This window comes from Mya arenaria, chromosome 7 (assembly GCF_026914265.1).
Source record: "Mya arenaria isolate MELC-2E11 chromosome 7, ASM2691426v1".
In the NCBI taxonomy this organism is placed as follows: Eukaryota; Metazoa; Mollusca; class Bivalvia; order Myida; family Myidae; genus Mya; species Mya arenaria.
This window is the reverse complement of record NC_069128.1, coordinates 52,901,977-52,927,973: the sequence shown is the minus strand read 5'-3', so window position 1 is coordinate 52,927,973 and position 25,997 is coordinate 52,901,977. Positions and strand designations below refer to the sequence as shown.

General features: G+C 36.6%; 2 protein-coding genes across 2 annotated transcripts; both read right to left on the bottom strand.

Annotated features, from left to right (window-relative positions):
• Positions 1-4,604: 4,604 nt before the first annotated feature.
• Positions 4,605-14,578, bottom strand: LOC128241916 (uncharacterized). Its single transcript, XM_052959045.1, has 5 exons — positions 14,465-14,578; positions 13,640-13,770; positions 6,689-6,859; positions 5,930-5,976; positions 4,605-4,717 (listed from the first exon to the last, which is right to left on the bottom strand). Exons 1-5 carry the CDS (start codon positions 14,512-14,514, stop codon positions 4,673-4,675), a joined length of 444 nt encoding a protein of 147 aa, XP_052815005.1. The 5' UTR covers positions 14,515-14,578; the 3' UTR covers positions 4,605-4,672.
• Positions 14,579-19,578: 5,000 nt separating this feature from the next.
• LOC128239964 (uncharacterized) lies at positions 19,579-24,744 on the bottom strand. The gene is made up of 5 exons (XM_052956430.1): positions 24,671-24,744; positions 23,157-23,287; positions 22,038-22,205; positions 20,708-20,754; positions 19,579-19,697 (listed from the first exon to the last, which is right to left on the bottom strand). Exons 1-5 carry the CDS (start codon positions 24,715-24,717, stop codon positions 19,647-19,649), a joined length of 444 nt encoding a protein of 147 aa, XP_052812390.1. The 5' UTR covers positions 24,718-24,744; the 3' UTR covers positions 19,579-19,646.
• Between the last annotated feature and the right edge of the window lie 1,253 nt (positions 24,745-25,997).

Sequence of the window (25,997 nt, the reverse complement as noted above, 5' to 3'; positions counted from 1 at the left end):
ATACTTATAGTGTTCTGTTCTTTGTCTCGTTGAATGGATATTGATCCATGTGCCATACGTATAGAGTTCTGTTCTGTTTCGCGTTGAGTAGATATTGATCCATGTGCCTTAGGTATATAGTTCTGTTTTGTTTCGCGTTGAGTAGATATTGATCCATGTGCCATACGTATAGAGTTCTGTTCTGTTTCGTGTTGAGTAGATATTGATCAATGTGCCATACGTATAGAGTTTTGTTCTGTTTCGCGTTGAGTGGATATTGATCAATGTGCCATACGTATAGAGTTTTGTTCTCAGTCTCGTTGAATGGATATTGAACCATGTGCCATACGTATAGAGTTCTGTTCTGTTTCGCGTTGAGTAGATATTGATCCATGTGCCTTACGTATAGAGTTCTGTTCTGTTTCGCGTTGAGTAGATATTGATCAATGTGCCATACGTATAGAGTTTTGTTCTGTTTCGCGTTGAGTGGATATTGATCCATGTGCCATACGTATAGAGTTTTGTTCTCAGTCTCGTTGAATGGATATTGAACCATGTGCCTTACGTATAGAGTTTAGTTCTGTTTCGCGTTGAGTGGATATTGATCCATGTGCCATACGTATAGAGTTTTGTTCTCAGTCTCGTTGAATGGATATTGAACCATGTGCCTTACGTATAGAGTTTTGTTCTGTTTCGCGTTGAGTGGATATTGATCCATGTGCCATACGTATAGAGTTTTGTTCTCAGTCTCGTTGAATGGATATTGAACCATGTGCCTTACGTATAGAGTTCTGTTCTGTTTCGCGTTGAGTAGATATTGATCAATGTGCCATACGTATAGAGTTTTGTTCTGTTTCGCGTTGAGTGGATATTGATCCATGTGCCATACGTATAGAGTTTTGTTCTCAGTCTCGTTGAATGGATATTGAACCATGTGCCTTACGTATAGAGTTCTGTTCTGTTTCGCGTTGAGTAGATATTGATCCATGTGCCTTACGTATAGAGTTCTGTTCTGTTTCGCGTTGAGTAGATATTGATCCATGTGCCTTACGTATAGAGTTCTGTTCTGTTTCGCGTTGAGTAGATATTGATCCATGTGCCTTACGTATACAGTTCTGTTCTGTTTCGCGTTGAGTAAATATTGATCCATATGCCTTACGTATAGAGTTCTGTTCTCAGTCTCGTTGAATGGATATTGATCCATGTGCCTTACGTATAGAGTTCTGTTCTGTTTCGCGTTGAGTAGATATTGATCCATGTGCCTTACGTATAGAGTTCTGTTCTCAGTCTCGTTGAATGGATATTGATCCATGTGCCTTACGTATAGAGTTCTGTTCTGTTTCGCGTTGAGTATATATTGATCCATGTGCCTTACGTATATAGTTCTGTTCTGTTTCGCGTTGAGTAAATATTGATCCATGTGCCATACGTATAGAGTTCTGTTCTCAGTCGCGTTGAGTAGATATTGATCCATGTGCCATACGTATAGAGTTCTGTTCTGTTTCGCGTTGAGTAGATATTGATCCATGTGCCTTACGTATAGAGTTCTGTTCTCAGTCGCGTTGAGTAGATATTGATCCATGTGCCATACGTATTGAGTTTTGTTCTGTGTCTCGTTGAGAAAATATTGATCCATGTGCCTTACGTAGAGTTCTGTTCTGTTTCGCGTTGATTAGATATTGATCCATGTGCCATACGTATAGAGTTCTGTTCTGTGTCTCGTTGAGAAAATATTGATCCATGTGCCTTACGTAGAGTTCTGTTCTGTTTCGCGTTGATTAGATATTGATCCATGTGCCATACGTATAGAGTTTTGTTCTGTGTCTCGTTGAATGGATATAGATCCATGTGCCATACGTATAGAGTTCTGTTCTGTTTCGCGTCGAGTGGATATTGATCCATGTGCCTTACGTATAGAGTTCTGTTCTGTGTCTCGTTGAATGGATATTGATCCATGTGCCATACGTATAGAGTTCTGTTCTGTTTCTCGTTGAGTAGATATTGATCCATGTGCCTTACGTATAGAGTTCTGTTCTGTGTCTCGTTGAGTGGACATTGATCCATGTGCCATACGTATAGAGTTTTGTTCTCAGTCTCGTTGAGTGGATATTGATCCATGTGCCTAACTTATAGAGTTGTGTTCTGTGTCTCGTCGAGTGGATATTGATCAATGTGCCATACATATAGAGTTCTGTTCTGTGTCTCGTCGAGTGGACATTGATCCGTGTGCCATACTTATAGAGTTATAGAGTTATGTTCTGTGTCTCGTCGAGTGGACATTGATCAATGTGCCATACGTATAGAGTTATATTCTGTGTCTCGTCGAGTGGATATTGATCAATGTGCCATACGTATAGAGTTATATTCTGTGTCTCGTCGAGTGGACATTAATCAATGTGCCATACGTATAGAGTTATGTTCTGTGTCTCGTCGAGTGGACATTAATCAATGTGCCATACGTATAGAGTTATGTTCTGTGTCTCGTCGAGTGGACATTGATCAATGTGCCATACGTATAGAGTTATATTCTGTGTCTCGTCGAGTGGACATTAATCAATGTGCCATACGTATAGAGTTATATTCTGTGTCTCGTCGAGTGGACATTGATCAATGTGCCATACGTATAGAGTCATGTTCTGTGTCTCGTCGAGTGGACATTGATCAATGTGCCATACGTATAGAGTTCTGTTCTGTGTCTCGTCGAGTGGACATTGATCAATGTGCCATACGTATAGAGTTATGTTCTGTGTCTCGTCGAGTAGACATTGATCAATGTGCCATACGTATAGAGTTCTGTTCTGTGTCTCGTCGAGTGGACATTGATCAATGTGCCATACGTATAGAGTTATGTTCTGTGTCTCGTCGAGTAGACATTGATCAATGTGCCATACGTATAGAGTTCTGTTCTGTGTCTCGTCGAGTGGACATTGATCAATGTGCCATACGTATAGAATTCTGTTCTGTGTCTCGTCGAGTGGACATTGATCAATGTGCCATACGTATAGAGTTATGTTCTGTGTCTCGTCGAGTGGACATTGATCCATGTGCCATACATAAAGAGTTCTGTTCTGAGTCTCGTTGAGTGGATATTGATCCATGTGCCATACGTATAGAGTTCTGTTCTGTGTCTCGTCGAGTTGATATTGATCCATGTGCCAAACGTATATAGTTTTGTTCTCAGTCTCGTCGAGTGGATATTTATCCATGTGTGATACTTATAGGGTTCTGTTCTGAGTCTCGTTTAGTGGATATTGATCCATGTGCCATACTTATAGAGTTCTGATCCGAGTCTCGTAATGTGGTTATTGATCCGTGTGCCATACTTATTGAGTTCTGTTCTGAGTCTCGTTAAGTGGACATTGATCTATGTGCCATACTTTTAGAGTTCTGTATGACAGGGTGCGTCTTGGTGTCCTTTACCAGGTATGACAGAGCACTTTATTTGATACCCTCACAGGGGATTGTATGATATTTCGCTTTGATGAAGACCTTCCCATGGATTTTATGACAGGGCTCATTTTGTGGTGACCATCTCAGGAGATTAAATGACAGGGCCCTTTTTAGGTAACCATCACAGAGGATTGTATGACAGACCGCTTTTATGGTGACCTTCACATGTTATTGTATGACAGTGCGCTTTTATGGTGACCTTCACGGGAAATTGTTGACAGGCCGCTATTATGGTGACCTTCACATGGGATTGTATGACAAGGCGTTTTGACTGAGATTGGGATTGTGTGGCAGGATGCATTAACGGTGACCATAATAGGGGAATGTATGACGGGGCGCGCTTTTTGTGACCTTTACAGGGGAGTGTATGACAGGGTGCTTTTATGGTGATTTTCATCATGTCTGTTTCACGTATATCGATGTGTTTCAAAGTATCGGCAGTGTATCTGTAGAAACAAGAAAGAATTATTCTTAAGTTTCTTAAAAGCAGTTTGTCCCCTTAAGGCTATACATTACTAATTAATTTTGCCATATATTTTTATGCATATAGGCCACACATTCATTTTCAGCGTTTTACGTATATCACATTTTCTTAAAATTCAGTTAAAACCTAATTGATTTAATCAATAAAATGTACATGTCGCGTCTCTCGGAAGCCGAATTCACCCACTTTAAAGTTTAGCGCCATTAATTCTCCAATGAATCAATGTTGCATCAGGCCGAAGGACAGCCAAGTTCTTGTTCGGAAAAGATATTTAACTACGAGATATTTATGGGATTTTTCTCTCTCAGTGGAGGTATTGGACTAATTTTAAATTATAGCATTTATAGATAATGTGCATAACTCAGCCGTCAACAAAATATCAATGTGAAGTAGCATTCTCAATTTTAGATATAGGGAGGATATTCTGGACCACATTCTTTATTTAGCAATTAGTTATAACGTTCCTATAGCAATTTTTGTCCACACGAAAGAAAACACTCGGTAAAATGCATGTCAGTTAAACATATAGAGCCTTAATGGGATAAACGTTATAGCAAAAAAAGAAATATTAAATTATACATAACAAATTTTACAAATAAGTGTTTACATCTGGAGAAAGACTGAAACTAGTTCTCAAACTAATGAAATAATATGTTTACGCCAAATTACATGTGTGAAAATAAGGAAGCCATTCCCTTTATAAGACTTTTATTAGCTCCTCCTTTCAAATGCAAGGAATTACATTTTGTAACGCAGGCCTCAGTGACAACCATGTCCCCCTGCATTGTGTGGGTCTGGGTGGACCTGAAAGTGAAATGTACTCGTCGTCAATAATATATATTTATGCAATGATTCATAAAAAAATAAACAAATATATCGTACAAAGAATGGGAAACAAGGTATTCAAACCATATATTAAACACTTTTGATGAGTGTAAACGACGCCCGAGGAAACTCACAAGTCACATGGGGCACAGGCCGGGAATCGAGCCCGAGCAGCTGAAGTGAGCCCGCAGGGCAGTTAGTTATTCAACGAACTATGGACTACTTAATTCAGCCATCGGTGGACATCGGTGGACTACTTAATTCAGCCATCGGTGGACTACTAAAGCCGCCGTCTTTCGTATGATTCATCTTTCTAATTAAGTGTCGGAATATAAAGTACACACATTAATGTAGTTTTTAACAAACTATTTCAATTATCAGTTGGGTAGTACTAGTGTTCACTTGCGTCTGCAAACTAACACACAAGCTTTTACGCTAAAGTGACGGAACTATTCATCTTATGAAAATGTTTCGAATTCCTTGATAATATAATATAAGTATCTATCATGTGTTTCCGGTACGGATAGAAAAATCCGGAGGCACGCGCGTAAGCCGATAACGAGGCTTGCATATCTAAAATTATGCACTCGGGTCGGATTTTTTTATCCGTACCGGAAACACATGATATATACTTATATTCCAGCACTAGTCACACGACCGGAAACACACTTCAGCTATGCAAGAACAACAAGTACGTTTTCGGTCTCTTATAGAGGTGTGTTAACGAGCACAATTTGAGCGGTGTAAATGTGTGGTATTCAGTAAATTATCATGCCGTTAACGTTCGGTTTTCGTTTTTCATATGCATACGCGGGCCGAGCATTATCTGAAATACGGATACATATTTCCTATATTATACTGTGTATTTTAAACAGACTGTCCGAGCTTAGAATTATCTACCACAGACAACACTCATATCTCATTTTTGTTTGATAACCATCCAACAGTGTATTTTTTCATGTCGAAACCACGCAATTTTTCATCATTTCAATTCGTGTATTCACAGAGTAGGGGCCTTATATAGTATATTGTCTGCAATAATAATAGAAACACACAATTGCGATACCATATGCGTAGGCACTGAAAATTCTTTAATTAAGCATTATTTTCTCCTGCGCACACAGACTTTTTACCTGTTTGAAGATACCAGCAGATGGTTACTACCTCAAAAAGGTTTTATCAAATACGTACGGCGTGCATGAAGGTTAGGAACTCCTCTTTACTAAACTGTCCGTCCACTGCAATGAAAACACTGTCGAATTTGTCCAAAGAACCATGGCAATATTTGAGGTATTAAAGGTCTAGTTTAAGCTTTCTTTAAGTGCCCCCCCCCCCCAAAAAAAAAAAAAAAAACAACAAAAAAAAACGTGTATTTGAACATAACCTCTGTTAATTGATCTTAATCTAATTGCCAAAATGTCTCATCAGATCTCTGATCTGAGAATCCTGCTGCGCAATTTTGAATGTTGTATTATAGAAATGAACACTAAATAGCCCTGAGCCAATAAAAGTATACATAGGAAATTGGCCCCTACTGTGACACCAGTGCAATTAGCAGGAGATGCCCAGCAGGGGATTATCATGCCCAACATTCCTTAAACTAGGCCTTTAAAGTACAAATATTTTACAACGAAACATGAACAATACATTGTTGTCATAGATATCGATATTTAACTAATCGCACAAGCATAGTAACATAGTATTAGCCTAAAAGCTTGCCGCAATTATGCAGGTAACAACATTTTCCACTATAATTATCACAGTTAATCATTTGGTCTGATCTCAACTTTATATATAATTTTGCCTATGCGCTAATAACGTAAATATTGTTTAAACCAAATATCAACATACATGCATGTTAACTCATGTTATATTCGCTAACAACGACAACAAAACAGAGAAAACTCAGCTATATGCATTGTCATACACACGTTAAGAAATATAACATACTGGGGTTCGCGTCATAGATGCCGGCGTACATATTCATATCGACGTCGGTGATGCGCTTGTCGTTGTTAATGTCAAGGTTTACAGCAAAATCGTGGGCCGTCGGGTGCGAATCATGGTAGTGGATAACCCACAGGTTCGTGAACTCGCTGATGCTGAGACCTGCCCCACCCGCTGTATAAAAACGGCAAGAGACTTTGTATATACAAATGTATTGTCTAAATTTGACAGTTATTAAATGTGAATACCATGCATTCCTTCAATGTTTTAAATTCGATATAATTCGTAGACAATATCTTTTGAGTTGGTATTCATCTGGTAATAACTTAAGTTTTTATTGTCTACTGATAATGATAATACAATATTTAAGTAAACAACCTATGTATACATTTTTAACAGATAGTATACAGCTTACGTAAATTTAGGTGTATAATAATATCTAGTGATTTAATACTATTTACTGAATTAGCTTTAAACCATATCACATAATTCAAGTTATTCCTTTAAGGATAACTTTCGTTATTGGTATCTTTGTAATGCATTTAATTAATGGTGCTCTATAACCATATTGCGAGCAATTGCATGACGTAACATATTATACTGATCTGATTGGCCGCAGTGCGCGCCCTCTACAAAGCACATGGTTATACAGGCCTCTTTGCTCCGACCATCGTATGAGAAAGGTCAGCCTTTTGCAGCTCTATTATTTTTTGTTTTATTTTTATTTGTTTTGAATTTCATCTTTAACAATCTGGCAAATACATAATTTAGTTTTATAGTGGCACTTTTATCTTATAGTCAGCGATAATAAATACTTTTTTACGAGTCATCATGCAATTGAATTTTAGTACAGAAAGTGTATTTTTTTCGCGTACTGGTAGTAGCTCTTTTGCTTCAAATTCTAGACTTTAACAAAATGAACTTATTTATTCCTCCATTGTTTTAAGTGTATTAAATGTTTATCTTTGTTTCTGTTTCAATGTGCCAATTATGCTACGTAGCGTTTAATGAAAACAAAATAATGTCCGTCAATCATTAAAATATCCCCTCAAGGGTCATCGACTGACGCTATCTTTAATTACGCGGCTATCTTTTTAGTTACCCATCCAGATATAACGCAAGATATACTTGAAATGGCAGAGACATTCGGCTTGGGGCTTCTCAAAAATCGATTATGAATCAGTCATCAGCAAATAATTAGCGAGAACCTTGCCCAAAAATGCAATTAGTTTATTTTTAAACAGTGCACACGATATCATTGCAACTACGTGCTTGATTTGTAACTCAGTTTAACAGCTAGTGTCGAGTGACTCTTATGTAGAAACACCAATGACTGTGTTATATTAGTCCAGCATATTCACTCGTTAATACAAGAATTAAATATGTAATTATGATACGATGAAACCATATTGTTATGTCAGTGATCTGCGTACTAAAGCATATAGTGTTAACTCGTATTTTACAATAATAATGAAAAATTACAGTCAAATTATAGTCCAGTTTGTTAATATATATTCGTCATTTAATGTTATCCAAGAAAGAGTTTATTTGCAATATAGCACACTTTAAACTCTTCTTTGGTTAAGTAATAACATACCACACTATAAATAATATTGAATATCTAGTATCATTCTTGTTGTAAACAATTATGTAAATAACCCGGCACCGTTTCAATATCAACGTACATACGCAAAGTACAGTTATTTATTATTATCCATGTATATATATGTCTGTATTGAACTTAAAGTTATAATCGATATGCACAAAATCCAGTTTAATCCAGCTTGACATCTGATACACTTTCTCATTGTTTTTGTCAAAACACGAACTACATAACAAAACTTGTAAAAAGCGATTTGCACGATCTTTTTAAATTTCAAAATCAGAACAGTTGGGGTACACTGAGGGTGTTAACAGATGGTTCATTAAAAAAGGATTCAACATTTTTCAAAGGTTTAGACAAACCCACACATGTTAATGTTCCTAAAACTTTAAAAGTTGGTATTGACATGATTTGTCTTTTTTTTTAGAGAATAGCACTGTTGTACTTTTCATATTAATCACAAATGTAAGCTGTTTGAAAATTGTCGATATGATAAATGTTCTGCTCCTAAAATACGTGTCATGGTACCTAAATAATTATGTAGATGGACTAATTATGTCTTCATCAAATTACGAGTGTCTTTAAATCGTTATACATCTATGATAATGCAACACTACATATCTGATATTTAGTTTATTTATGACTAGTTTATTACTTGTTTTCTACCTATTCATTCCTTTATTAATTTATCTATCTTAAATCGTTGTCAAAAAGCTGTGCGTATTGTTGACCAAATTGTCTTGTTTCAACAGTTTTTTCTAATTATTTCTTTTATACAAATCTCGAGGGACTTCAAAGAAACGTATTTTAGTAGAAGAACTTATTGGGTAGACAGTACTTTGTCGATAGTATGTATCCATAAGTATATGTTCGTTACTATATTATTTATCGTTTTAACGAGTTGTACAGGATCCTTGGCCGATATCTGAAGAAGGAAGTGGTTCAAAATATTCGCAGTATACGAAATAAACTAAAAGACATTAATGCATTAATGAACAAAAAGGAGATTAATATACATGTATCATGTTTTACTGAAACCCAGCTTTCAAATGAAGTTTTAGACTAAACTGAAAAACATCTTCTCTGGTGGGATAACATTTCGGGACATATTTGAAACTAGCCTATAAAGAGCCCTTGAAATTTCCTCACGATTAGTAATAGTCGGTACTTTGAATGAAATGTCTTAACTAGATATAATAAAATCACTTTGACAATTACGACAAAATATCTCAAATTATTTATTATTTACCGATAAAGATAAGCCCCTAATGAATATTTGGCATAATTTAACAATTGACAAAATTAAATGAAGTGGGGTTACCTCCGTTCGAATTATGGTCTGCTGAAACTGTTAGCAATTCCAAAATAACAGAACCAGATATAACCGATAAATTCAGTAATCTAGATGTAAAAAAGCAGCTGAACGAGATTGAAATAAGCCACTTTATATTAAGAAATACTCCGAATTCAAGACAAATCAACGGCATCCAACTACAGATCAAGATCATTAATATGCTGTTTTAGAACGGACAGTACTCAAGTATATTTGTAACCATTTAGTAAGAAACAAACCTATTTTTAAAATCAATTGGAATTTCTTCCTGGGCATTTTACCATGTACCAACTTATAGACATATATCATCAACTACGTAGTACATTATATTGCGTGTTGCAAATTACTTACTGTGACGCCAGCTTCATATATTTATACTATAGCCATGATTGAATTATTTTACTTTAAAGTGCCTTGTATTGAAACACTTTTGTGCAAGAAACAAACACAATAATAATCATGCAAAAAACAGATTTGAAATCAATAAAATACTAGTTGTTTTAACTACATATATACAATGGTAATTATTAAGGCCGAAACGCTTCAAGACTTGTATTGTCACTATATACGCTATGCAAGGTTTGTCGTGCTATGCTATGTCAACAACCAATGTACGCTATATTTGTATAAGTAATAAATCATATTGCTGCAAATCTATCGCGTCGCCATGAAACGCCAACCAAATTAAAACTTATAACTTTTCTGACGCTACATTAGCAGTGCCTTAGCTCTTTGCAATATATGATGAAGTTGGGTATAAAGCAGAAATGCTAAATTCAGAATGCAATGCTATGTTTGCATGCCGGAAAGCTTCAAGACTTGAATTGTCATTATATACGCTATGCTAGGTTTGTCATGCTATGCTATGCAACAACAACCACTATTCGCTATATTTGTATATGTAATAAATCATATTGCTGCAAATCTATCGCGTCGCCATGAAAACGCCAACCAAATTATTGGCAGGTGACACATTTACTAAATAAATTCTAAAGCTACTTTGGCCCGGCTTTAGCTCTTTGCAATATATGATGAAGATAGGTGTAAAACAGAAATGCGAAATTCAGTACGCTATGCTATGTTTGCTGTGCTATGCTATGCAACAACAACCACTATTCGCTATATTTGTATATGTATTAAATCATATTGCTGCAAATCTATCGCGTCGCCATGAAAACGCCAACCAAATTATTGGCAGGTGACACATTTACTAAATAAATTCTAAAGCTACTTTGGCCCGGCTTTAGCTCTTTGCAATATATGATGAAGATGGGTGTAAAACAGAAATGCGAAATTCAGTACGCTATGCTATGTTTGCTATGCTATGCTATGCAACAACAACCACTATTCGCTATATTTGTATATGTAATAAATCATATTGCTGCAAATCTATCGCGTCGCCATGAAAACGCCAACCAAATTATTGGCAGGTGACACATTTACTAAAACAATTCTAAGGCTACTTTGGCCCGGCCTTAGCTCTTTGCAATATGTGATGAAGATGGGTGTAAAACAGAAATGCGAAATTCAGTACGCTATGCTATGTTTGCCATGCTATGTATTGCAACAACACCCATTGAACGCTACATTTGTATATGTTATAAATAAAATTACTGCGTATATATCGCTTTACCATGAAAACACCAACCACATTATTGGCAGGTGAAACATTTAGTAAAACTTTCCTGAGGCTACATTGGTCCGGCCCTTGCTCACGAATTGCAATGTATGATAACGATTGGCACATAATAGAAATGCGAAATTCAGCCTTAAATCTTACAAAATGCTTCATAACGTAAATTAGATTCATATATGCTATCATATATTCATATATGTTTGCTAATTGCTATGCTCGTCTTGGAAAAGCCGTCATAAAGTCATTTTATTATGTGCATAACACATTGATTGGCGCATTTGATAACTGCAAGTTCTTTTTTGTAACATTTCGTGTTGCCAAGCCAAAAAAAAAAAAAAAAATTGAAAATAAAAAAATAAATAAAAAAATCCAAAATATTTGACCATCTCATTTAGGTTTATTATTTTCTGCGTGTTTTTTTTGGGCAGATCGGCTTCCGCTACCTCAGCCTCTCATTGGCGATTGGCAACTCTCAAATAACATTTAATGGACAATTTGTGGTATTTATATAGATTGGTTGGATCTGATCATAGATATACCGTGACAGAACCGTTGATATTTTACCGACATTTCGTCCGAGCCTTGCCCATTATTTCCAAAACATAAGATAAAGATAATAAAAATGAAATAAATATTGAAAGGGCTATGCTTTTCTTGAATGTAACGATGGGTAATAGAATATCCACTACGCGCTCCCCCTTGTTGCTGCTCTGCCTCTGATCTTAAGTATACCAATAATTCAAGTTATTCCTTTAAGGATAACTTTCGTTATTGGTATCTTTGTAATGCATTTAATTAATGGTGCTCTATAACCATATTGCGAGCAATTGCATGACGTAACATATTATACTGATCTGATTGGCCGCAGTGCGCGCCCTCTACAAAGCACATGGTTATACAGGCCTCTTTGCTCCGACCATCGTATGAGAAAGGTCAGCCTTTTGCAGCTCTATTATTTTTTGTTTTATTCTTCCCACCCTCCCAAAACCCCAAACTTCGTCTACATACAGGCATATATACTTTATGAATGATACTGGTTTCGATACATGTGTTCTGCTTGCTTCCTATATATATTTTCAGTAAATCCGGAGATTGACTCGAGGTTACGATCCAATCGTTCTGCACATCTCGCTAACCATTAGGCTTTCCACCTCACGCCGAAGTCCAGCTGATGATGTCAATACTAGATGTGCTGCAAACCTATTGTGTTAATTTGTTGTTGTTGTTTTTTAACATTCCATTATTTCAATGTTGGTTTGTGTTGTGTTTTTTTTCACTGGTAAGGCTCTGACGATTAAATAGCAATCATACCTAGCAGCTAAGTATTCAGAGGGAGTAGTATACCGCTTTCTCAGCATATTCGTTGCTCGGCGATTGGCAACTCTCAAATAACATTTAATGGACAATTTGTGGTATTTATATAGATTGGTTGGATCTGATCATAGATATACCGTGACAGAACCGTTGATATTTTACCGACATTTCGTCCGAGCCTTGCCCATTATTTCCCAAACATAAGATAAAGATAATAAAAATGAAATAAATATTGAAAGGGCTATGCTTTTCTTGAATGTAACGATGGGTAATAGAATATCCACTACGTGCTCCCCCTTGTTGCTGCTCTGCCTCTGATCTTAAGTATACCAATAACTTGACTTACCGACTTTCGCAATAGTTGTTATTTAATTGTAAGTTTTTTACATTAAGTGTATCCATAGCAACTCTTCCTCAGGGACTCATGATTTATGTCACAATTCAAATTAAATTCAATTGAATTTAAATTATTCAAGTAAACAAAGGCCACGGCCGAAAATATCTATGGATTATTTTGTAAATGTTGTGTATAAACAGCAAATTCAGTAAATAGTATTAAATCACTAGATATTATTATACACCTAGTATTTTATTAATTAACTATTACGTATGGTACGACATTTTGGTTTAAACATTCAAATAACTTACCTTAAGTTCACACTGAAGCAGAATTTATCCCTTATTCATTCATGGTGTCGGCATTTCTAGACTTATTTTTTCTGATTTTTGCATGTATCCTTTTAATGACATAGCACTGTGCACTCAAAAAAATGTCTTTACGTCTTAATTCCTATATTTGGCGAGTTTTGTTGCCAATAAAAACGGAGGAAAACTCATATTGGCCGAGTTTTGTTGATATTGGCCGAGTTTAGTCGATATTGAGCGAGTTTTGGCATATATTGTCTGCAATTGCCTGGTATTGGTACCGGGATTTTCCCTGTATCGCGTCAAATACGTAATAGTTGATTAATAATGTATGATATAACTGACCTTCTTTAAAATAATATTAGCTTAAAATTGATACATGCGAATAATGTTTTTTTTTAATGTTATAAGTTGTATACTCACGGGTGATGCCCCAATTGTTCTCCAGCGTCGCAGAGAACTCTTGCATACTAAGGTTATTATCCATGTCGGTATCAGCCTCAAAAAATACCATATCTACTATCTGATCGACAGTCAGGCACGCTGTGTTGGCACTAAATGACCATACAAAACGCATGTATAAACTCTACTTCAAGCCCCTCATATTTGAATACTGATGTGTAAACCCCACTTCAAGCCCCTCATATTTGAATACTGATGTGTAAACCCCACTTCAAGCCCCTCATATTTGAATACTGATGTGTAAACCCCATTTCAAGCCCCTTATATTTGAATACTGATGTATAAACCCCACTTCAAGCCCCTTATATTTGAATACTGATGTGTAAACCCCATTTCAAGCCCCTCATATTTGAATACTGATGTGTAAACCCCACTTCAAGCCCCTTTTATTCAAATAATATACCACGTATGTTTAATAATACATTGGAAAATGCATGTTAACCACGTCTATTTCAAAAAACAATACTCATTTTTAGATGTTCTGCTTTTTTGATTAAATAATTAAAAGAGTTCCGTCGTATGGGGAACTATACGTAAAAGCATCACATTGCAACGAAATTTCAATTGTACGAGTATAACAGTATATGTCACAGCCTCGATTTCGTTTCAGTCTTTAAATTAATATGTCAATAATAACTCATTTCTACCAAAAAAATCGACTTTAAGCAAAATACATTTCATGCACTACACAAACATATATAATATATATTTTGAGATTTAACTGCCGTTGTATATGTTCATAGTATGAGGAACAATCGGAATGATCAAACTTATTGTTTTATTTACCCAAGCGCCAATCCTGCAATAGACAAAAACACGACAAGACTTTCCATCATAGAGGTTGCGTCAGAAATGACAATCTAATTAATTTTACGAACGAATATAGCAGATGATTATCTTGTGCATGACTTATGCCGAACACATATATATGCCCTAGTGATAATAGAAGCAACGTTATGCCTGTCCTAATTGCAAAATTTGTATTGTCTCACTCCTGCGCCAAATATGCTGAATGGTATTTGCGGGCTCCAACCTTCCAAATAGAGGCAGACTGTTTAAACCCCCAGTAAGTTTACATTTCAATGACCGTTCCAGGGCGGTACCTAACAATCCTTGATAAACACACCTATTTTTTTGTAGATTCTAAATATATGCACTGTGTTGTTTGTGGAGTTTTGTGCTGTTGTTCCATATTTTTTATTTGTGATTTTTTTTTTTTTTTGTGTTCTATGTCTATGGCGTTTACCCTGTGCGATTAAAGTGGGTTTATGTTTAAACTTTTGGCTTCTGAGCTTGTTTTTGTAGTAACATTGTTCTAGATCGGAGATTTTTTGTGTTTGTTTACACATTAACTGCCATATCAGGACGACTGTAGGACCAAGTAGGCGAAAGTCAACCCCGCGATTAAAAAGTGTGCGGATTAAGTACAGCATATTCCCTTAAAAGCAATAATGACATTGTAAGATCAGTAAGTAGTCGCATATTGTGAAAGTACTAATCGCCAGTTTCAGACTTTTCGTTTCATTATCTTGCCTTGATGTTTAGGTCAGTCAGAACTAAGTTTACATAATCGTGCGGTTTTCGTGGTAAGTACTGGATGACATATTTCATTATCTTGATCCAAATAAGTAATAGTAAGATGGCATGAAGTTATTTGTTAATAAATAAGTGATTTGATATTGGCCCTGTTATTTGTCCGAGGGCAGTCGTATTGGCACGAGGCCAAAGGCCGAATAACTTCATGCACTTAAAGGATTTAAAGTTTAAACACTAAATTTATTTAAAAAAACAAAATTAACGTTTTAATACGGCCTTTAAAATAAAATGGCTGCCGTTTCCGATTTCCGGCGGCGAATCTATATCATTGTTTGGCCCTGTTTACTTAGCCAATCAAATTCTTTAAAATGCGGGCTTTATATCTATATCCCTTTTCGGCCCGGGGCCCCTAACGGATATAAATATTGGCACTGTTATAGAGGGGGCCTTAGTATTACTGGACGAGGCAAATGCTGTGTTAAAGGGCTTATAATTAATAATTATTGAATAGGGATGGGCGGAATAAGCGTAGCCTACGAGCCCTTCTTAACAATTAAGCTTTACGCCAGGTCATCTCACTGACTTACTTACACTTACAAACTGACTCATTTTCAACGCTAAATCCGGCATAGGGTGTGTGTATCGGATGAGTGTCAGGAGGCGAACCTTTAAACATTCTTAATGCTTAAGAGTAGTACTTAATGATTGCTTATCTGCAAGTTCATTATCTGCAAATGTAGGTTGTATTCTAAACTATCTATAAATTTGACCTGCAGTGCCTTAACTCTTTTATCTATTTAACTGTTGAATAAATAGTGTTAGATCAAGATTTGAGTACTTCGTTGCTGTTTCGTATTTAGAATTCAGTTAACCTGCCTACAAGGCAGATATCGTGCTGACCATATTTTCATTGTGAAGAGTTTTACTATAACATGAACGATATAAACTGAATACATTAATACACTTTATCACGCGGGCATGCGGACTGGAAGCTAACAATTTACAGGAAGGCAAGGAAACACACATACAGAGAGCCAGTTCACATTGTTGTTCAATGCTATTACAGGAGCAAAGATTGTAAAAAAAGTGCTGTATCTGTACCAATAAACCTGTTCTATAATAAGGAATATATCTTTTGTCAAAATTTGTTATATATATCTTGAAAGTTTAAAGTATTCAGTTTTCTGAGCCTAAGTTTCAAATTAAGCACCAAGACTTAAGTGAATATGGACAAAGTAGCTTACAATTTGGCCCTGAAGCTAACTTGGTGGGCCCAGTAGCTAACTATATGTGCCCGGTAGCTAAATTGATGGACCCAGTTGCTAACTATATGGTTCAGTAGCTAACTTGATGGGCCCTGTAGCTAACTATATGTGATCAGTAGCTAACTATATGGCCCAGTAGCTAACTATATGGCCCAGTAGCTAACTATATGTGATCAGTAGCTAACTATATTGCCCAGCAGCTAACTTGATGGGCCCTGTAGCTAGCTTGATGGGCCCTGTAGCTAAATTGATGGACCCAGTAGCTAACATGATGGGCCCAGTAGCTTACAATTTGGCCCAGTAGCTAACTATATGTGCTCAGTAGCTAACTATATGGCCCAGTAGCTAACTTGATGGGCCCTGTAGCTAACTATATGTGATCAGAAGCTAACTATATGGCCCAGTAGCTAACTTGATGGGCCCTGTTGCTAACTTGATGGGCCCTGTAGCTAACTATATGTGCTCAGTAGCTAACTATATGTGCCCGGTAGCTAACTATATGACCCAGTAGCTAACTATTTGGCCCAGTAGCTAACTATATGGCCCAGTAGCCAACTGTATGGCTCAGTAGCTAACTATATGTGCTCAGGAGCTAACTATATGTCTCAGTAGCTAACTATATGGCTCAGTAGCTAACTATTTGGCCCAGTAGCTAACTTGATGGACACAGTGCCTAACTATATGCGCTGAGTAGCTAACTATGTGTGCCCAGTAGATAACTATATGGCCCTGTAGCTAACTATATGTGCTCAGTAGCTAACTATATATCTCAGTAGCTAACTTGATGGACACAGTAGCTAACTATATGGCCAAGTAGCTAACTTGATGGACACAGTAGCTAACTATATGGCCAAGTAGCTAACTTGATTGACACAGTAGCTAACTATATGGCCAAGTAGCTAACTTGATTGACACAGTAGCTAACTATATGGCCCAATAGCTAACTTGATGGACCCAGTAGCTAACTATATGGCACAGTAGCTAACTATATGGCCAAGTAGCTAACTATATGGCCAAGAAGCTAACTTGATGGACACAGTAGCTAACTATATGGCCCAGTATCTAACTTGATGGACACAGTAGCTAACTATATGGCCAAGTAGCTAACTTGATGGACACAGTAGCTAACTATATGGCCAAGTAGCTAACTTGATGGACACAGTAGCTAACTATATGGCCCAGTAGCTAACTTGATGGACACAGTAGCTAACTGTATGGCTCAGTGGCTAACTTGATGGACACAGTAGCTAACTATATGGCCCAGTAGCTAACTTGATGGATACAGTAGCTAACTATATAGCCCATTAGTTAACTTGATGGACACAGTAGCTAACTATATGGCCCTCTAGCTAACTTGATGGACACAGTAGCTAACTATATGGCCCAGTAGCTAACTTCATGGGCCCAGTACCTAACTATATGGCAAAGTAGCTAATTATATGGCCCTTTAGCTAACTATATGGCCCTGTAGCTAGCTTGATGGGCACATTAGCTAACTATATGGCCCAGTAGCTAACTATATGGCCCTGTAGCTAACTATATGGCCCTGTAGCTAGTTTGATGGGCCCAGTGGCTAACTATATGACCCAGTAGCTAACTAAATGGCACAGTAGCTAACTATATGGACCTGTAGCTAACTTGATGGGCCCAGTAGCTTACTATATGGCTCAGTAGCTAACTTGATGGACACAGTAGCTAACTATATGGCCCTGTAGCTAACTATATGGCCCTGTAGCTAACTATATGGCCAAGTAGCTAACTTGATGGACACAGTAGCTAACTATATGGCCCAGTAGCTAACTTGATGGACACAGTAGCTAACTATATGGTCCAGTAGCTAACTTGATGGACACAGAAGCTAACTATATGGCCAAGTAGCTAACTTGATGGACACAGTAGCTAACTATATGGCCCAGTAGCTAACTTGATGTACACAATAGCTAACTATATGGCTCAGAAGCTAACTTGATGGACACAGTAGCTAACTATATGGCCCAGTAGCTAACTTGATGGACACAGTAGCTAACTATATGGCCAAGTAGCTAAATTGATGGACACAGTAGCTAACTATATGGCCCAGTATCTAACTTGATGGACACTGTAGCCAACTTTATGGCTCAGTAGCTAACTTGATGGACACAGTAGCTAACTTTATGGCCCAGTAGCTAACTTGATGGACACAGTAGCTAACTATATGGCCCAGTAGCTAACTATATGGCCCTGTAGCTAACTATATGGCCAAGTAGCTAACTTGATGGACACAGTAGCTAACTATATGGCCCAGTAGCTAACTTGATGGACACAGTAGCTAACTATATGGCCCAGTAGCTAATTTGATGGACACAGTAGCTAACTATATGGCCCAGTAGCTAACTTGATGGACACAGTAGCTAACTATATGGCCCAGTAACTAGCTTGATGGGCCCATTAGCTAACTATATGGCCCTGTAGCTAACTATATGGCCCTGTAGCTAGCTTGATGGGCCCAGTAGCTAACTATATGGCCCTGTAGCTAACTATATGGCCCAGTAGCTAACTATATGGCCCAGTAGCTAACTATATGGCCAAGCAGCTAACTTGGTAGGCCCAGTTGACGAAGTAGTTGGCCTTCCATGTTGTCCATTTAACAATGGGAATATTTTGAGGAACAAAGTTCAATGCCTAACAAACACTGAACGAGAGACACATAATGTAACAATACAACACAGAGATATAACATACACTTGACCAGTATTGTTTTAATAAATGCAGGGGTTATCGTCTTGGATCAGCTGGCAATGTACGAGTTCACGGGGAATTTAAAGTTAAGATAAATGTAAACTTATGACTTATAAGTTAACTTAAAATAACCAAAGACCAGACACAGACATCACCTCAGTTGAATCCATGTCGGTCTATACAAGTAGTCTCTTGGAATCAACTTTACTACAAAGAAACAATTAAGGTGCCTGGCAGAAATTTTGAAACGATTTTGTTTATGAAATTATACGAACCTAAGTTACATTTCAACATCAACGCTGTTTTAGTGCTTTGTTTTTGGTATATTTAACAAGAAGAATATTTAAACGTCACAACACATGTGAGAAAATAACGAATCAATTCTCTTCATAACACATTTATTTACTTCTCCTTTCAATTGCATTGAACTACATAATGTCAGGCAGGCCTCAGTGACAACCATGTGCCTGTCCTCCTGAATTGTGTGGGTCGGGGTGGACCTGAAAGTGAAGCGTACTCGTAAAAATGTATTTAGACAAAAGTTCAAATAAAGATTAACAGAGGTATCATACAAAGATTGTGAAACCATAATTTCAAACGATATATATATCACTCCCGATGGCTCGGTGAGCAGACTATGCCCGGAAGAAACTCACAAGTCACATCGGGCGCAGGTCGGGAATCAAACCCGAGCAGCTTGTCGAAAAGTGAGTGCGCTAGCGACTACTCAAGAAGAAAAGTCTAAGTATTTGCTCTAAGCTATCTCGTCAATCCCTTTCCTTTGTAATTGTAATATGGTGATGTAATAACATCATATTAATAAAAACTGTTTGAACCAAAAGCGCCGTCTATCATATGTTTCGTCTATCGAAAACTATTTCGGTAGTTAAAATATAAACATTCGCTTAGGTTAAATTAGTTTAAATAGTCAGATGGGAAGTGTTCACTTGCGTATGCAAAACAATAAACAAGCTTTAATTACGCTAAAGTAATGGAACTATTAATCTGATGATAATGTGCTGTATGCCTTGATACGTGTAATAGTATAACACGTCCGTTCTCGGTGTGTTTAAAAGATGTGTTAACGATCGACAGCCGGAGGTCAACGATTAAAAATGTGTTGACGATCGAGTTTGTCTTGACATATGCATAAGCGGGCCCGGCATGTATCCTACATACCGATGTCTAATACCTTATCATATTTCATACTTAGAACAGCCTGGTCGAGCTGAGAAACATCCATCACAAACAACACTCATGAAAATACCTCATTTGTGTAATACAAACATCCAACGTCGAAACCAATCATTGTTGTTTTTTAAATTACCATTCGGTTTAGCACAGAGTAGAGGTTTTGTGTAGAATTCTGTAAGTAAAAATAGCGAAAACACGTATATCCAGAGTTACCATCTGCATATGCCCATAACATTTTATATGCACTCAGGCTGTTGACCTTTTCCCATGCCCCTGCAGATGGCAACGACCTCAAAATAGTCAATTAAGTACGTACGGCGTGCATGAAGGTAAGGAACTCCTCTTTAGTAAACTGTCCGTCCACTGCAATGGAAACACAGCCAACTATGTACAAAGACGTATGTTAATAGTTAAGGAAATAACATCCTGTGTGTACAAGGGTACAAGGGCACATGTTAAATGTAATGTTGTCAAAGATAGCGACGTTTTTCATCACAGTCAAATATTCAAAGAAGCGGTACATGGTATACGCTTCAAAGCTTGCCGATTTTTCAGGTATCAACGTTTATATTTGAGTACAAGGATACATGCTGAATAGATTGTTGTCATAGAGAACGGCGTATTTCATTAAAGTGAAATATTCACAGAAGCATAGTTTAAAGTGACACTCGTATTAAAATTAATGCATACACATTTATAACAAACATAATTTATGAGTGATTAACCTTTAACTATTTACTAAATAATGCATTTATGCAAAATATTAATTACTGATAACAAGATTGTAACCGTGTATTTAATAACTGAATACGCATAAATATTAAATGACTGGTGAATGCTATAATATTTACAGTGATCTACTATTGTCTCATAAGGTAGACATATTGTGTTTTCTGCACCTTTGTTTCAATGTCATCACATTATCCTTCGTATAAACCATAGTTTGCGATGCATATTCAGCCTTTTTGGTATTTTTTTTTTAATCAGTTGTGGTATAACTTATTTGGGAGTAGGAGTGCATCTTAAAGCTGCAATCTCATAGATTTACCGTTTTTACAACTCTTTTTTATTTTTTATCTTCGAAAAAAGCAAAGTTTTGCGTAAATATCTGCAAACCAATGATAAAAAATTGCTGACAAAAGATCAGATCGCAGATTTGCATATTTCCGTTCGAAAGCTAATGTTTTATGGCTGAAACCGTTACTAACGGTTTAAACAAAATGCATAAAACATTAAATTTTGAACTTAAATATAAAAATCTGTGATCTATTTTTGTCAGCAGTCTTATATAACTAGTTTCCATTGATTTTTGCAAAAATTGGCTCGTTCAAAGACAAACAATAAAAGAAGTTGTCAAAACGTTCAATTTGTGAGATTGCAGCTTTAAAGCTTGAAAGGTTGTCGTGATTAGTTTGTTTTGTGATTAGATAACTAGTTGTTCACGTATTAATGCCACATCTAATCTTTTGATTATGCTAAATGCTATAAATTTTTAAAATGCTTTATTGAAATAGATATTGTTCAAACTAATGTTGTGCATAGAAGAATTTCAATACATGGAAACCATTTCATATTCGCTTACAACGAAACAAGGGAAAACTCAGCTTATAAGCGCTGCCAAACACCCATTAAGAAATACAACATACTGTTCGCGTCATAGATGCCGACGTATGTATTCATATCGACGTCAGTAATGTGCTTGTCGTTGTTAATGTCGAGGTTTACAGCAAAATCGTGGGCCGTCGAGTGCGAATCATGATAGTTTGTAACCCACAGGTTTGTGAACTCGCTGATGGTGAGACCTGCCCCACCCGCTGTATAAGAGAATGAAGACGATGACTTGTAAATAGAATATCTCTTATAGGGAAATATAACTGAGATTCATTTTTATACTTCTACCATTGTTTTCTTAGAATACAACCTACATTTTCAGCCAATGAGATTGCAGATAAGCAACCATTAAGTAGTAGATTTAATCATTAAGAATTTCTATGTTCGCGGGTGCTTTAAGGTCCGCCTATTGCCAATCATTCGATACACACTTCCTGCGCCAGATTTTGCGTCGACAATGTATCAGCCATTAAGGTTGTATTCTAAGTCAGTTAGATGACATGAAGTGAATTCTTATTGATGAAGAAGGACTCGTTCGCTACTCACTCCCCCCATTCTTAATCATTAAGAACTCACTTCATGTCATTTAACTATTACATAGATTTCACTGGTATATGCAAAGGTTCTAACGTCACTGCTGTGGTATCAGATGCTCTTAGGAAATGTCATTGTTGATTAACGTAATTTTAAATCAAACATTCAATGAAAACTTTTGCGAAAGGTCGTAAAATCTAGTTTTGTGTTAAGTTTAAAACAACTTTCAGTAAATAGTATCAACTCACTAGATATAAGTTTAATAAATAAACTGAACTCCTTTCAAATAATATATCCAATGGTTTTCCGGTTAGCCCAGTGGTTAGCGCACTCGCTTCTCACTAAGGCAACCCGGGTTCGATTCCCGGCCTGGGCGCATGTGAGTGTGGTTAGTGGTCACCAAGCCGGACATGTGGGTTTTCTCCCGGTACTCCGGTTCCCCCCCCCCCCACAACATAAGACCACACTCTCGCGCAACATCGTGCCAACGAGAGTGACTTAGTATTAGCTATCATAGCTTTCTTCACAATCGTTGTACAATATATAACGTTTAAACTAATATACCCTATGAAATAATTCATCCGAATAATGCTTTTTTCGGTTATAAGGTTTATACTCACGTGCGATGCCCCAATCGTTCTGAAGCGTCACAGAGAACTCTTGCATACTTAGGATGCCGTCCATGTCAGTGTCCGCCGACATATATATCGCGTCTACTATTTCATCGACAGTCAAGCAAGCAGTGTTGGCCCTAAATGAACATAAAAATGTTTATTGTAGAGTACGATAATTTTATGTTAGAATTGTTTGAAAGATTATTACTCGAAGCAGACATTTGGAGCCATACCGAGATCAATTGAATTCCTCGATACAGAAACATTTATGAAACTCTGTAAACATATTGAATATGCTCATTTGGTATGGAGCCCTCAAAAGAAAGAAAGAAATCAATCACTTTCGAAAATACTCATAGAAGCGAAAGAAGAATCTATTCATAAGCATTCTTAAAATGAAATTGATGAAGCCTCAACTGAAGTTATGAACAATTCGTACGATTTTCTTTGGTTTGGTTGCTATGTGTTGCATACTAATTAAAAGGAAACATTGTGCTTAAACATATTGTAATGTTGTGCCTCAGACTTCGACATTTTTTAAGAAGTACAAAGTCATGAAATTTTGATGACGAAATGATTATTTCGCTCGACGGCCATTTTGAAAAGCGTAAGCGACGTAACGCTGCACGCGCACTTTTTTCACAGTGATATTTTCGGATAAAAGCCCTGCGCGCGAAGGTCACAAGAGTGATAAAACTTTTTGGGAAGGAGTAAATGATTTTCGTTAACATTACTTTGCGTATATATAGAGTGACATGTATATGTTTTTTTCATTGTGGCTAAGACATGAACGTTATATTTTATAATGAAGAAGTAAATAGAAGTGAGGCATACACAGGCATTGCGTGACAGACAATCATGCTGATCATCTTGCGATATATATTACAGATAGAGACTTAAAGCCCTTTTGAGCATCAGTGACCGTGATCTTGGTGCGAAATGTAAAACAGCAGTGCGGGAAACATTGACATGATGCAGTGGTCATTTCAGTTTGGTATTTTTAGTCACTGCCTGGAATCGTAGCGTTTCATCCCTGATCGTATATTAAAATATATATTCTAGCATCAGTGACCGTGACTTCCGACAATAGCAGCCCTCTTGGATTTTCTCCCGAGTTCGTTCATGAATAAGCAAACAAATCCGTTCAAAACTAAATTTTCAATACAAAACTACAAAACATTTTGAAACTACTAACCGGGCTAGTTTATCTTTTCATTTATTTTAGCGACCTTGACCAAAGTGAGACGTGTCAAATTAACGAGCGTCACTATGTTAATTTAACAAGGCATGATGGAATGACGGCCCGGACTATAAGTATCATCCATGGCCGAGAGTGTAGGCTAGGTTCATCCCTACTGTATAGAACTAGGTTAATAATAACTGATTTCAACCAAATTTGTTTACTTTAATGCCTATTATGCAATACACAATTTAACATGAATGATTTGAAATTTTAACTGCCATCTATTTTTTACAGTCTAAAATATAATCAGAATGACTACACAAATAGTTTTATTTACCCAAGCGCCAATCCCGCAGTAGCCAGAAGCACAACAAGTCTTTCCATGTTTAAGATTGCGACAGAAATGGCAACCTAATTAATTCAGCCAACGATTATAGCAAATGATTATCTTGTGCATGACTAAAGGTCATACATATATATGACCCTGTGATAATAAGGCAAGGTTACGCCAGTCCTAATAAGAAAGTTTTCATTGTCTTTATTCTGCAACAGAAACGCTGCATGGTAATGATTAAGGCTCCAACCTACAACCCTCCGTTGGATGTCCATAGCACATAAATTTGGTGAAGGTATTTTATTTAATTTTGTACCATATCGGTCCGTGTTTTCTGGGTTTTCGTATATACATTAAATCCTTTATCCGAACGGCAGCCAAGTAGGCGGAGCTCAAACTTAAGACAAGTAGTATGCGGATAAATTTCAACGATTTTCACTTATACGCAGTTTGGCCCCGTTTCAATATTTTATTTACACGTAGACCAAAATACATCTTATACGCACCTGGATGCCTTTTTAATATAATATATACATGGTGACCAAAATAAATGATTTCATATATGTATTGTAGATGTCTTATTGAAATTTTTGTTCTATTTTGTTCTGTTCATTAAGGATCGTAGTCTTAACTTCGATAATCTTTATTGGTAGAAATGTCGCAGTTGGCAAAAAGTTATCTTAATTTCCTCATATATTTGTTTAACTTAAATACTGGCTAAATTACAGTTCGTACAAATAATTATCAAAATGACTATTTGACCTTAAGATAATTCACTTTAAGACTTTTATCGAAGGTAACCGTAGTAGAACGTGTACGAAACGCTGTTTTTGTGGGGGGTGTTGTGTGTGATTTTGGGGGCGGATTCCAGCTCCCCTTTTGAATAACTGATGTCTAATTGTGTTTGGTGCCATTCTGTCTATTTAACTTACGTTATTGTTGAATGCTTCAATAGACATCATTGCATTAGTAAGTTCAACATAGAAGTTAAAATCACCACATTGGCGCTAAATAGCATAGATAGAATGGTATACCAGTATAAACATGTATATAATTCAAAGGCCTAAAATTGACACTCTTATTCAAATCAAAACATAGACATGTACAACAAACCTTAATTTTGAGAGATAAACCTTTAACTACTTACTTATTAATGCATTTATAGAATTTATTTATTCTGATAGCAAGATTGTAAACATGTATTTCATAGTTGAAAACGCAAATATATTTAATAATTGGTGAATGCTAAAAGATTTACAGTTATTTAATATCGTCTCATAGGGTAGAATACTGTGTTTCTGCGCATTTCTTTCAAATTATACTCGGTATC

Coding starts and splice junctions, on each gene's coding strand:
- LOC128241916 (XM_052959045.1), bottom strand. CDS start 14,514: ATGATGGAAAGTCTTGTCGTGTTTTTGTCTATTGCAGGATTGGCGCTT. Junction 13,771..14,464: donor ATTGCAGGATTGGCGCTTGG/GTAAATAAAACA, acceptor ATGGTCATTTAG/TGCCAACACAGCGTGCCTGA. Junction 5,977..6,688: donor CATCTATGACGCGAACCCCA/GTATGTTATATT, acceptor TTTTCATTGCAG/TGGACGGACAGTTTAGTAAA.
- LOC128239964 (XM_052956430.1), bottom strand. CDS start 24,717: ATGGAAAGACTTGTTGTGCTTCTGGCTACTGCGGGATTGGCGCTTGG. Junction 23,288..24,670: donor ACTGCGGGATTGGCGCTTGG/GTAAATAAAACT, acceptor ATGTTCATTTAG/GGCCAACACTGCTTGCTTGA. Junction 22,206..23,156: donor GAACGATTGGGGCATCGCAC/GTGAGTATAAAC, acceptor TCTCTTATACAG/CGGGTGGGGCAGGTCTCACC.